The sequence below is a fragment of the Odocoileus virginianus genome, chromosome 17 (genome assembly GCF_023699985.2).
Source record: "Odocoileus virginianus isolate 20LAN1187 ecotype Illinois chromosome 17, Ovbor_1.2, whole genome shotgun sequence".
NCBI classification, from domain to species: domain Eukaryota; kingdom Metazoa; phylum Chordata; class Mammalia; order Artiodactyla; family Cervidae; genus Odocoileus; species Odocoileus virginianus.
The window spans coordinates 9206314-9219105 of record NC_069690.1 but is presented as its reverse complement, the minus strand read 5'-3'; the positions used below and the strand labels follow the sequence as shown (position 1 = coordinate 9219105).

Here is a 12792-nt window from a genome sequence, read left to right as displayed (position 1 = left end):
GTCTATGTGACTCTGTTTGGCTTTGACGTCATGGATAACTTTAGTCTAACTACATAAAAACAAGAGTAATGAAAATAGAAGTAGAGGCAAGTCACTTAGACTGTTTGCTTCGTTTATAAAATGAAGGGTTCAGATGAGAGAATCTTCATTGTTTTTCTGTTTCTCAACATTGCATTGACATCCTTTTTCCTTTTTTTCCCCCACTTAATCTATAGCCCGGACGTCCCTTGTGGCTCATCTGGTAAAGAATACGCCCGCAATGCGGGAGACCTGGGTTTGGTCCCTGGGTTGGGAAGATCCCCTGGAGAAGGGAAGGGCTACCCGCTCCAGTATTCTGGCCTAGAGAATTCCATGGACTATACAGAGTCGGACACGACTGAGCAACTTTCACTTCACAAGCCATAGTCCACTGACTTGCTAATAAGTAAATACTTCCCCTAGGTATTATCACAAAATATTCCTTCAGCTCTTCAAGGAGGGTAACATTCTACTCTCAAACCATTGTTTGTCCTATATTTTAGAAAGAGGTTTTGGACTTAGCTGACAGTCCAGTGGTGAAGGTCCACGCTTCCACTGCAGGGGGCACTGGTTCTACCCCTGGTAGACCCTACATTCACATGCCATAAGGCATGACCAAAAGCCAAAACAAAAGTTTTTAAATTGTGGTTAAATACATATAACATAAAATTTACCATTTTAACCACTTAAAATGTGGACTCAAAATAGAACTCAGCATCCTTATGTGCATTCTCATTGTGCAACCATCGCCGCCATCCACCTCCAGAGCTTCATCAATGCTAAACAAACTCTGCACATGTAAACAGTGACCCCCATTCCCTGCACCCCCTGACTTAAAAAATCTGTTTAAAATTCTGTTTGTTCTCTGAAATATTTTCCAAATAGAAGTATGGGCATATTACTTAAAGGGGAAATGCAAACAAATTTTAAAGACTTTTTGGAAGCAGTGATGTACATATAAATGCAGCAGTTGTATGAAAGTGGGAAGTCCTGAATTTGAGCATTTGCCAATTTTCCTGTTGTGTATTTTTCCACCCTGTCTGATTTCAGGTTACCAGCATGATGTCACAGAAAATGAGCTGGAAAGACTTGCAGTAGTAGCATGTGATATATTCCTACTCTATAGATAGGATAGGCCTCAAGAGCATAGATGAGTAAAATACAGTAAAACTAGGCAATTGTGGGGTTTGTGTATATATTTGTTTTCAATAATTTAATTGTACATTTAATAATTTTTAGTGATGCTCCTGTTTAACAATTGGCTTACAAGAATTTATAAAAATTTAGCTGGCTCCATCATGCCATTGATTGGAAGCATACTCTTTTGTATCTTATTAAAATATAAATTACTTAAAAGAAGGAACACTTATTTTAGGTACTATTTGGTGGTTTTTAGTAACTTGTGGACCCCCAAGTATTATATGAAGCTATAGCTGAAACCACTCTCTTGAGAAGGCTTTGTAAAATGGACTGTGGGATTATGCCAGTTAAATGTAAGCAGAGCTAAACTGTCAAGTTGAAAAAATATAGGTTTAAGAATACCAGGTTAAGGGCTTCTAGAATAGAGATTCTATTTTAAGGTAGCCCTGGAGTGACAAATCCCATAATTTTTTTTTTTTTTTTAATTTTTATTAGTTGGAGGCTAATTACTTTACATCATAAATCCCATAATCTTAAGAATTTTGTAGTAACTATTAGGTTAGTTTAAAATACTAGTTTTAAAAAGTTTTATTTAAAGTTATGCTTTAGAATGTTGTATAAGACCTCAAATTATACATAAAGCTATAGAACTGTGGTCTATTCCAGTAATTAAATCAGGTTTTCAGTGCTTAGAGCCTTTGCTTAATTGATTTGTCCTCCTCCCACTCTTCTGCCCCTACTCTCCATCCACATGTAAAGGAAAAGTTAATTTTGGAGCATATTTTAACATGGGAAATTATACCAACAGGATTTTATTTACATATATACATATATTAATACATATGTAGTAATTATTAGTATGCTTGGACCCACATGTGGACCCACATGCTTAGTGACTTAGTGAAGTCGCTCAGGTTCGTGTCTGACTCTTCGTGACCCCATGGACTGTAGCCCACCAGGCTCCTCTCTCCATGGGATTCTCCAGGCAAGAGTACTGGAGTGGGTTGCCATTTCCTTCTCCAGGGGATCTTCCCGACCCAGGGATCGAACCCCGGTCTCCCGCATTGCAGGCAGATGCTTTACCATCTCAGCCACCAGGGAAACCCATTAGTATGCTTAAAGAAGTCTAATTATTGATAGATTGAATCATGGCAGCTAATGTAACAAGCATATGAGACAAATGAAATGCTTCCATTTTTGGAAAACATTTCAAATACTTTTTAGACAAAGAACTAATACATTTGTTTTTCTGACTCAGCAACTCCTTGATGTTAGAGATGCAAATCAGATACTGATTCTTGGGAAATTTTTTAAAATGAAAACTGACTTTTTTTTCTTCTATTTCTACTCCAAAAGTTTTTAGTTATAAAAATAGAATGTTATTAATTGAAAAGTTTTCTGACCAAATTTAGGCCAATGATGAGAAATTATTAGTGATGGAAGATTTAGTTTCTCTCTTTCTGAACTTTGTTAAATAATGACAGCTTCTGACTTTTGAAGCATTTTAACTTCTGAGAACCTTTTTTTCTTATTCTACATTCCAAAGTAGAATGCTTGGTTTACTTTTTGTATAATAAAAATATCTGTATAGCACTTCTTATTAGATCTGAGAACTACTTTTTGTTGATTTTACCCTTCCCATTAAGGGTAAAATTACATTTTCAAGAAGCAATCTTTAGTCCAGAGCTTAAGTTGACAGAAAGGTCTGAACTGTCTCCCCAAAGCAGTCTCCTCAGATGTGGGCTAGGAATGGGAGACCTTCCCTGAGGAAATCACGTTTTACCTTTCACAGTAAATCAAAGGACCATGGTTGTTTCCCTGATAAATTCAAGGTAGTACTTGCTTTAAGATCTTGTAAAAGATGTAGAATTCCCCCAAATTAAGAATAATTTGTAGATTATGTCACATTCAGAGATAAACCACTTTTAACAATGATGTATATGCTTCCCAACTTTTCCATATGAACACACATGTATTTTAAAGCCTATGGCAGTTTTTCCCCTTTTTCTCCCTTAGAAGTTTACTGCAGATCAAGGTTCCACGCTAGTACCCAGGTTAAATAAATTGTGGTTATTTGGCCTGCTGTGCCATTATTATAGCGTATGTAGCTTTTCTTGTATAACTTATGGCTCTTTAAGCCTTCTAGTCTTGGCCTGTGTGGCACATACTTATAGTTCTTTGGTTAATGGGGTTGTAGATTGTGTTAACAACCGGAGTATCCCTAAAAATAAATTTGTTCTGTGCTTTAACTTGAAACCACATATCCTTCCAGAGGTAGAAAAACTGCCTAATTGATGAGTGTGGTGGTAACCTTAGGTAATTCCTGAAGCCATTGTTTTTACTATTTCCCTATTTTCAAAATTAGTATATATAATACTAAAAATACAAAGAGAAAAGACAGAATAGCTATAGTATCATGTTTTGTGAAATGTCTTGTGGTTTGTGAACTAATGATCTGTGCTGATCTTTAGTTCCAGAAAGCTGACTCTGATCTGGACTACATTCAGTACAGGCTGGAATATGAAATCAAGACTAATTATCCTGATTCAGCAGGCAAGGTAATCTGCAAAAGAAATATATTTTTAACAGAATATTTTATTAAAAGATTTCCTGATGTATTTCTAATAGTAGAGTATAACAGTTACATTATTAAGGATTACATTCATAGAATCCTTTTGTGTTGGAAGTTTGGTCACAGAATATTGGAGAGATTATACCCATAGTAAAGGAAATTTGTGGCTCCTCTTTTTTTTTTTTTACCTTTTAACAGGAATTATTGAGTCTAGATGTGTAAACAACTGTGGAAGCCTCTGAAATTGTGAAAGAATAACCTTTAAGGCAATGGTTAAATAAGAGGGGAGAAATCCTAGCAGTCATGATATTCTCTGAGGAAGATGATGATACACTATTAAATTTGTTACATGGACTGTGACTTTTATATAAAATTATATACATAGTTATTCTAAATTTAGATTGATTAGAAATCCTATCTGTTTATAAGTCATAAAGTTATAACAACATGTACACATGCCTATAGAGATAAAGCAATTTTTAAACCTTGTCTGTTAACATTAATTTATCATGTAAAACATTAATTTATCACTTTATGGTATTCTTTTTTTCTCCTATAGCACAGCTAGCAGATAAGAAATATCATACTTTACTGTTTTTTAAAAAAATTATACAATAAAAATTTCGGGGGAATTGTGTAAAAGTTCAAATTAAAATAAGATTTTATATAAAATTGGGAAAGCACTGTGAATGTTCAATTTTTACTGCTTACATGAAATAATGGAATGTCAGGATTCTCTAGGAGTATAGTTTTAACTATTCTGCCTCCTTAACTGACTTGACTTTGTCTTTTCCTCTTTTCTCTCTTACTGAAGAAAACCAACCCATTCTTGTCAAGTGGTACCCCAATTAATTGGCCAAAGCACTCATCTGAGTCAGTATATTTCAAGTACTATCTGGAAGACATTTCTTGTGGGGCTTCCACTTTTCTCCCACCTTCTATCTCTCATTTTTATCACATTTCCAGTTGTTTTATTCTTCTACAACTTTTTTTTTAAAAACAGCTTTATTGAGCTATAATTCACATAGCACAGAATTCACTCTTTTAAAGTAGATAATTTAGTGGTTTTTAGTATGCTTAGTTTATTGTAATTTTTAGCAGTTTAGTATATTGTATGGCCATCATCACAGTAAATATTTGAGTATTTTCATAACCTCAAAAAGAAACCCATGCCCATTAGCTGTTTCTCCCCATTAACAACCACTTCCCCCTCCCCTGGCCAGCTTCCAGCAACTACTAATCTACTTCCTGTCTCTATACTCTACAGATTTGCTCTCTGAACATTTCATATAAATGGAATCACACAATATGTGGCCTTTTATATCTCGTTTAGCATTTTTTTTTAAAAAAAGTGAAATATAGTTGATTTACAGTTTTTCAGGTGGAGAGCAAAGTGATTCAGTTATACATGCACACATATATATACACACAAAAATATGTGTCTGTGTGTATATATATTTTTCAAATTCTTTTCCATTATAGGTTATTACAAGATACCGAGTATAGTTCCCTGTGCTATACAGTTGATCCTGTTGTTTATCTATTTTATACATAATAGTCAGTCAGTGAGTTCAGTCGCTTAGTCGTGTCCGACTCTTTGTGACCCCATGGACTGCAGCACGCCAGGCTTCCCTATCCATCACCAGCTCCTGGAGCTTGCTCAAACTCATGTCCATAGCGTCAGTGATGCCATCCAACCATCTCATCTTCTGTCATCCCCTTTTCCTCCTCTTGCCTTCTATCTTTTCCAGCATCAGGGTCTTAGCCAGTGAGTCATTTCTTCGCATCAGGTGGCCAAAGTACTGGAGTTTCAGCTTCAGCATCAGTCAGTCCTTTCAATGAATATTCAGGACTGATTTCCTTAAGGATTGACTGGTTTGATCTTGCAGTCCAAGGGACTCTCACGAGTCTTCTTCAACACCACAGTTCAAAAGCATCAATTCTTTGGCGTTCAGCTTTCTTTATAGTCCAACTTTCATGTCCATACAGCAAAGTGATGTCTCTGCTTTTTAATATGCTGTCTAGGTTGGTCATCGCTTTTCTTCCAAGGAGCAAGCGTCTTTTAATTTTGTGGCTGCAGTCACCATTTGCAGTGATTTTGGAGCCCAAGAAAATAAAGTCTTTCACTGTTTCCATTGTTTCCCCATCTATTTGCCATGAAGTGATGGGACCGGATGCCATGATCTTAGTTTTTTGAATGTTGAATTTTAAGCCAACTTTTTCACTCTCCTCTTTCATCAAGAGGAGCTTTAGTTCTTCTTCACTTTCTCCCATAAGGGTGGTATCATCTGCTTATCTGAGGTTATTGATATTTCTGCCTGCAGTCTTGATTCCAGCTTGTGCTTCATCCAGCCCAGCATTTCTCTTGATGTACCCTGCATATAAGTTAAATAAGCAGGGTGACAATATACAGCCTTGAAGTTCTCCTTTCCCGATTTGGAACCTGTCTGTTCCATGTCTGGTTTTAACTGTTGCTTCTTGACCTGCATACAAATTTCTCACGAGGCAGGTAATGCGGTCTGGTATTCCCATCTCTGTAAGAATTTTGCACAGTGTGTTGTGATCCACACAGCCAAAGGCTTTGGTGTAGTCAATAAAGCAGAAGTAGATGTTTTTCTGGAACTCTCTTGCTTTTTTGATGATCCAGCGGATGTTGGCAATTTGATCTCTGATTCCTCTGCCTTTTCTAAATCCAGCTTGAACATCTGGAAGTTCATGGTTCACGTACTGTAGAATACATAATACATACATAATAGTATGTATCTGTTAATCCCAAATTCCCGGTTTATTCTTCTCTCACCCCATTTCGCCTTTAGTAAGCATAAATTGATTGTCCACATCTGTGAGTCTGTTTCTGTTTTGTAAATAACTTCATTTGTATTGTTTTTAAGATTCCACATGTAAGTGATATTGTATATTTGTCTTTCTCTTTATGAGTTCACTTAGTGTGAAAATCTATATAGATCCATCCATGTTGCTGCAGATGGCATTATTTCATTCTTTTTTATAGATGAGTAGTAGTCCATTGTATACATATATCACATCTTTATCCATTCATCTGTGGATGGACATTTAGGTTGCTTTTATGTCTTGGCTATTGTAAATAATCAGTGAATATTGGGGTGCATTTATCTTTTCAAATTGGAGTTTTCTCCAGATATACACCCAGGAGTAGGATTGCTGGATTATATAGTAACTCTATTTTTAGTTCTTTGAGGAACTTCCGTACTGTTCTCCATAGTGGCTACACCAATTTACATTCCTACCAACAGTGTAGGAGGGTCTTTTCTGTCCACATCCTCTCCAGCATTTATTATTTATGGATTTTTAATGATGGCCATTCTGAACAGTGTGAGGTGATACCTTGTTGTAGTTTCAATTTGCATTTCTCTAATAATTAGTGATATGGAGCATCTTTTCATGTGCCTCTTGGCCATCTGTATGTCTTCTTTGCAGAAATGTCTATTTATGTCTTCTGCCTATTTTTTTGACTGGGTTTTTGTTTGATATTGAGTTGTATGAGTTGTTTATGTATCTTGGCAATAATTAAGCCCTTGTTGGTCCCATTGTTTGCAAATATTTTCTCCCATCCTATAGGTTGTCTTTTTGTTTTGTTTATGATTTCCTTTGCTGTACAAAAGCTAATAAGTTTGAGTAAGTACCATTTGTTTATTTCTGCTTTTATTTCCACTGCCTTGGGAGACTGACCTAAGAAAACAGTGGTGTGATTTATGTCAGAGAATGGTTTGCCTCCATTCTCTTCTAGGAGTTTTATGGTGTCGTGTCTTATGTTTAAGTCTAAGCCATTTTGAGTTTATTTTTGTGTATGGTGTGAGGGAGTGTTCTAAGTTCATTGATTTACACGCAGCTGTCCAGCTTTCCCAGCACCACTTGCTGAAGAGACTGTCTTTTCTCCATTTTATACCACATCTTTATCGACTCATCTACTGATGGATGTTTACGTTGCTGCCATGTCTTGACTATTAGTGCTGCTATGAATATTGGGGTGCATGTATCTTTTCAAATTAGAGTTTTCATCTTTTCTGGATATCACTTAGCATGTTTTAAAGGTTCATCCTGGCTGTAGCATGAATCAGTACTTCATTCCTTTTTACTGCTGAATAATATTTCATTGTATGGCCATACCACATTTTCTTATTTATTTGATCAGTTAATATCAGTTTGGTTGTTTCCTTTGGCTGTTATGATCATATTCCTATAAACATTCATTACAAGTTTTTGTGTGGATGTTTGCTTTCATTTCACTTGGGTATATACCTAAGAGTGGAATTCCTGGGCACATGGTAACCCTATGTTTAATATTTGGAGGAACTACTACATTGTCTTCCAAAGCAGTTGTACTATTATGCATTCTCAGTTTTTTGGGTTTTTTTAAAAAGTTGTAAAATATGTAAGATAAAATTTTAAAATATGTAAGATAAAATTATAAAATATATAAGATAAAATTCACCATTTTTTCCATTTTAAAGTGTGCAGTTCCATGGTTTTAGTACATGTACATCATTGTGCAGCTATCACCACCATCCATTTCCAGAACTTGATTTCACCTTTCCAAATAGAAACTGCATCCATTAAATAATAACTCCCCATTTCCTCCTCTTCCCAATCCCTGGCAACTACCATTCTACCTTCTGTCTCTGTGAACTTTATTACTCTAGTTACCTCATATACACAATTTTCCAGACTACACATTTGGTGTCATCTGTTATTTCTTTGCCCCTATCAAAGATACTACTAAGTTTTCCTAACTTTTCTTTAATAGCATCTCTTTTCTGTCCTTTTCCTACTTCTGCTGCTCATGCTGTAGGTCTTGATCATTATTTGTAGAATTAACAGTCTTTAAATTGGGTTTTTTGTTCTGATTCATTTGTGTTTAGAATTATCTTTATTTATTATTTCCATCTTCAAAAGCTTAGCAAAAAACCTCCAAGGAAGAAAGGAGGGCCATGAACTGAGCCTCTGCCTGTAGCCATGAGGTAGGGTCCACACAAAGGAAATATTTAAAGAGTGAGACGATAATCAAGATGGTATGCTGCTGCTGCTGCTGCTAAGTCGCTTCAGTCGTGTCCAACTCTGTGTGACCCCATAGACAGCAACCCACCAGGCTCCCCCGTCCCTGGGATTCTCCAGGCAAGAACACTGGAGTGGGTTGCTATTTCCTTCTCCAATGCATGAAAGTGAAAAGTGAAAGTGAAGTCGCTCAGTCGTGTCTGACGCTTCGTGACCCCATGGACTGCAGCCTACCAGGCTCCTCCGTCCATGGGATTTTCCAGGCAAGAGTATTGGAGTGGGTTGTCATTGCCTTCAATCAAGATAGTATAGTTCTGTGGAAATCAAGAGTTCATTTTAAGAAGATTAGAATAGGAAGGAAATAAGGAGAGGCAAAAAGAGGGATATCAAAATTATAAGGCAAGTCTGACTTTTTGATTATTATAGGGTGTGGAAAGAAGGTAACCCTCCTAACTATTGGTGAGAATGTGAATTGGTACAGTCACTATGGAGAACAGTATGGAGGTTCCTTAATAAACTAAGACTAGATATCCCATATGACCCTGCAATCCCACTGCTGGGCGTATGTCCAGAGAAAAACATAATCCAAAAGGATACATGTACCCCAGGGTTCATTGCAGCACTGTTTACAATAGTCAAGACAGAAGCAACCAAAATGCCCATGGACAGAGGAATGGATAAAGAAGATATGGTACATATATACAATAGAATATTACTCGGCCATCAAAAAGAATGAAATAGTGCTATTTGCAGCAACATGGATGGACATAGATTGTCATATTGAGGGAAGTCAGTCAGACAGAGAAGAAATATCTGATGACATCCCTTATATATGGAATCTAAAAAGACATGATATAAGTGAACTTATTAACAAAACATAAACAGATACACAGACTCAGAGAACAAACTTATGGTTGCCAAGGGGAAGGATGGGCAGAAGGGATAGTCAGGGAGTTTGGAATGGACTTGTATACACTGCTATGTTTAAAATGGATAACCAACAAGGACCTCCTGTATAGCACATGAAACTCTGTCAATGTTATGTGTCAGCCTGGATGGGTGGGGGGGGGGGTGGGGGGAGAATGGATACATGTATATGTATGACTGAATCCCTTCAGTCATGTATGACTGTTCATCTGAAATTATCACAACATTGTTAATTGGCTGTACCCCAATAGAAAATAAAACGTTTAAAAAGTTTATAGGACAAGTCTGACTTTTTGATTGTTTACAATAATTTGGCAAAGGATTGCAGTCTATGGGCTATTAAACTGAGGAAGTATATTATTATAGGACCTAGAAGGTTAGTGGCAAATGGAGTGAGAAAAATGACACTGGTTTTGAAACAAGAGTCAAGAGGAGTTATTTTCCCCTCAGTGTGGGGACAATCTATGTATATTTGAAGTCTGTATAAAGGGAGATAAGAATAGGTTATTTAAATATAGGAATTTTAAGGTTCTGGAGGATATGGGGAGGAGACAATAATAGTAGTAGTGTTAGGAGCTGAGTAAGGATCAGAGTAGATGTTTTCATTTTCAGGTGAAAGGGCAGGAATAGAAACTCCCAGGTGTTTTCTGTCTTCTCAGTAAAGTAGTTGGGGTGAGATCTTGTGCCAAGAATGAGTGGATGGGAACTGGTAGGAATGGAGAAAGTTTGGAATACCTAGAGTTGGAGAGTTTGCTAAAGAACCACGAAGGAATGAGAAGAATTATTAAGTGGCAGAAATGTCACTTTTGAACTGTCACAGTTGAAATGTCTTTTATGGAATAGTGGTTATTTACATTGAAAATAAATTTGAAAAACTAATATAATTTATAAATACAGTTGCTTGAGTTGGCATGCATTTTGTATAGTGAGGTGTGCCTTGAATTGGTGCTTATACATACTTTAGCCCCATGACAGTGTATTGAAGAATTTTATGATAAGTGGTTTCAACTTGTCTTTTCTATAAGAGCAAATCAAAATAGTTCCTTTAATCACCTTCTGAATAACATTTAGAATTGTATCTTAGAAGTACTGTGTAATTATTATGAACTGTACATCAAATATTATGTATCTAACATGACATTATTTGCTGTTTAATATTGCTATTTTGTGTGTGTGTGTGTGTGTGTATGTATGTGTATGTGAGAAGGGTTATTTCTGTACCTAGGCTTTAAATTCCTTGAGAATAGTATCTAGGTCTTATACTTCTCTTTCTTCCCCTCCTCCCATTCTCTGTCACACAGTTGCATAGTTTTTTATAGTGTTCTATTAAATGGATGGTAGCATGTGTTGTATGTATTTTAATTCTTAAAAGAAGCTTTATTTTTCCTTTCCAGATTTAATATATACTAATTTTTTCCTAATGTAGAAAAATCCAGTTACACTTTTAAAGGAATTGTCAGCAATAAAGTCTCGATATCAGACTTTGCATGTTCGCTTTAAACCAATTTCTGTGGAGCAGAAAGAGACTAAAAGCCGCATTTGTGCTACTTTCAATAAGACTATGACCTTGATACAAGAACTGCAGAAGGAAACAGACCTGGAGGTAATGCTTTCTGTGATTGGCTGGATTTGTAGAATTTTAATTCTGAATTTCTCACTGAAAGATAAATCCCCAGTAACTCTCATTTTGAAATTCAACAGTGTGAACTATTGATAATGAGATTTTCTTGATTCCCTGAAGTATAAGATCTCTTATCTCCTTTTATTTTAAAATGAGCATGTGGACTTGACATGGTTAGTGAAGGGGCATGCTTTCTTGGATTATGTAGCAACAGCAGAAGAAAAAACTTGCTAACACTTATTAAATCTACCAGTTCTGCTGCTCTCTATAAGAACTAATGAGACTGAGAAATCTAGAAAGCATCTATACCAGTGACTGTTTTTTCATTCTCCTTTTCAGTTGGGATGATTAGCTTGGGTAGGCCTAACCTTCATTCCTGGTCTTTCATTCTCCAACCTCTTCTCATCTAGTATAAGAATCTTTCTAATTGTGATCCTCTGTCACTGATGTGTAAAACTCTACAGATATGTTGGAGTAGGAAAAAGAATATGAGCTGCTAACCTAGGCACTAAGATCTTGAACAGCCAATTGAAGAGATTGGCAGCATTTTCATTTACTGTTAAGCAAAGTTGGGGGCTTTTGAAAGAAGATAGCCTAATGCAGATGAAATCAGAGTTGAATTTAATTATCTGGACAAAAGATGTCCAATAGGTTTTAATTTCTGGTGCTTATTCTAGTCAGTTAACTGGTGGTAACTGCTTAGAATGCTGTTTAAGGAGCTGTGTCTGGGCATGGCCAAAAAGTTATCTGCTGTGTCGATAGGGGCAGCATACATGGTATTTATTTGCCAAGTCTGAACTAATTTATGGCTTAAGATACTTGAATTATGGTCTTGTAGCAGGAGTAACTCTCAAAGGTTGATTAGATCAAGAGTTCTTTGTATTACCAATGGGAGAAAAGAGAACAGTGCCTGGTTAAAATCATAAAATGAGGTCATAAATGTATCTGTCATAGAGAAATGAATAGTGCAAGAGGGGAAGGCAGTGAAAAGGGGCACAGAGGGAATAGAGAGTAGGCATTTAAACAGTATGAGTGGTGTTTCATCACCTGCTAATTAATAAAATGCAAAACGGAAGTATATATGTGATAACCTTTTATAAATAAAACCAAGTCACATATTCTTCACTGTATGTGATCAGAACTTGACAATAGAAGTCCATAAATTTGTTCCCAGGAAACAAATCTTGAAGAGAGATTAAGTGTAGTTCTGAATGTACACATCAACATGTATGTATAGAAATCCATGAATTAATTGAAGCATGGTAAATGAGGGTGACTGAACAAAGACAAAAATGATTTTTTGAATACTTACTAAAAATTGTTTTCATTGGATACAATAAATAGATGGCATATTTCTGAGATTAAAAAAAGTAGTACAGAAAAGTAGTAATGATATTGATGTATATTAGTCACTCAGTCGTGTCCAACTCTTTGCAACCCCATGGATGATAGCCTGCCAGGCTCCTCTGTCCATGGAATTCTT

The 12792-nt window shown here is 36.1% G+C and overlaps 1 protein-coding gene across 4 annotated transcripts in view; it reads left to right on the top strand.

Moving 5' to 3' along the window:
* SKA2 (spindle and kinetochore associated complex subunit 2) overlaps window positions 1-12792 on the top strand; it is a 30257-nt gene that overhangs the window by 13881 nt on the left and 3584 nt on the right. For 3 of the 4 annotated variants that reach the window (XM_020901285.2, XM_020901284.2, XM_020901283.2), the window contains exons 2-3: window positions 3630-3716; window positions 11115-11291. In XM_020901285.2, the coding sequence (XP_020756944.1) occupies window positions 3630-3716; window positions 11115-11291 (264 nt within the window). The remainder of the gene's footprint in view (window positions 1-3629; window positions 3717-11114; window positions 11292-12792) is intronic. The other variant, XM_070478555.1, reaches the window with a different exon arrangement.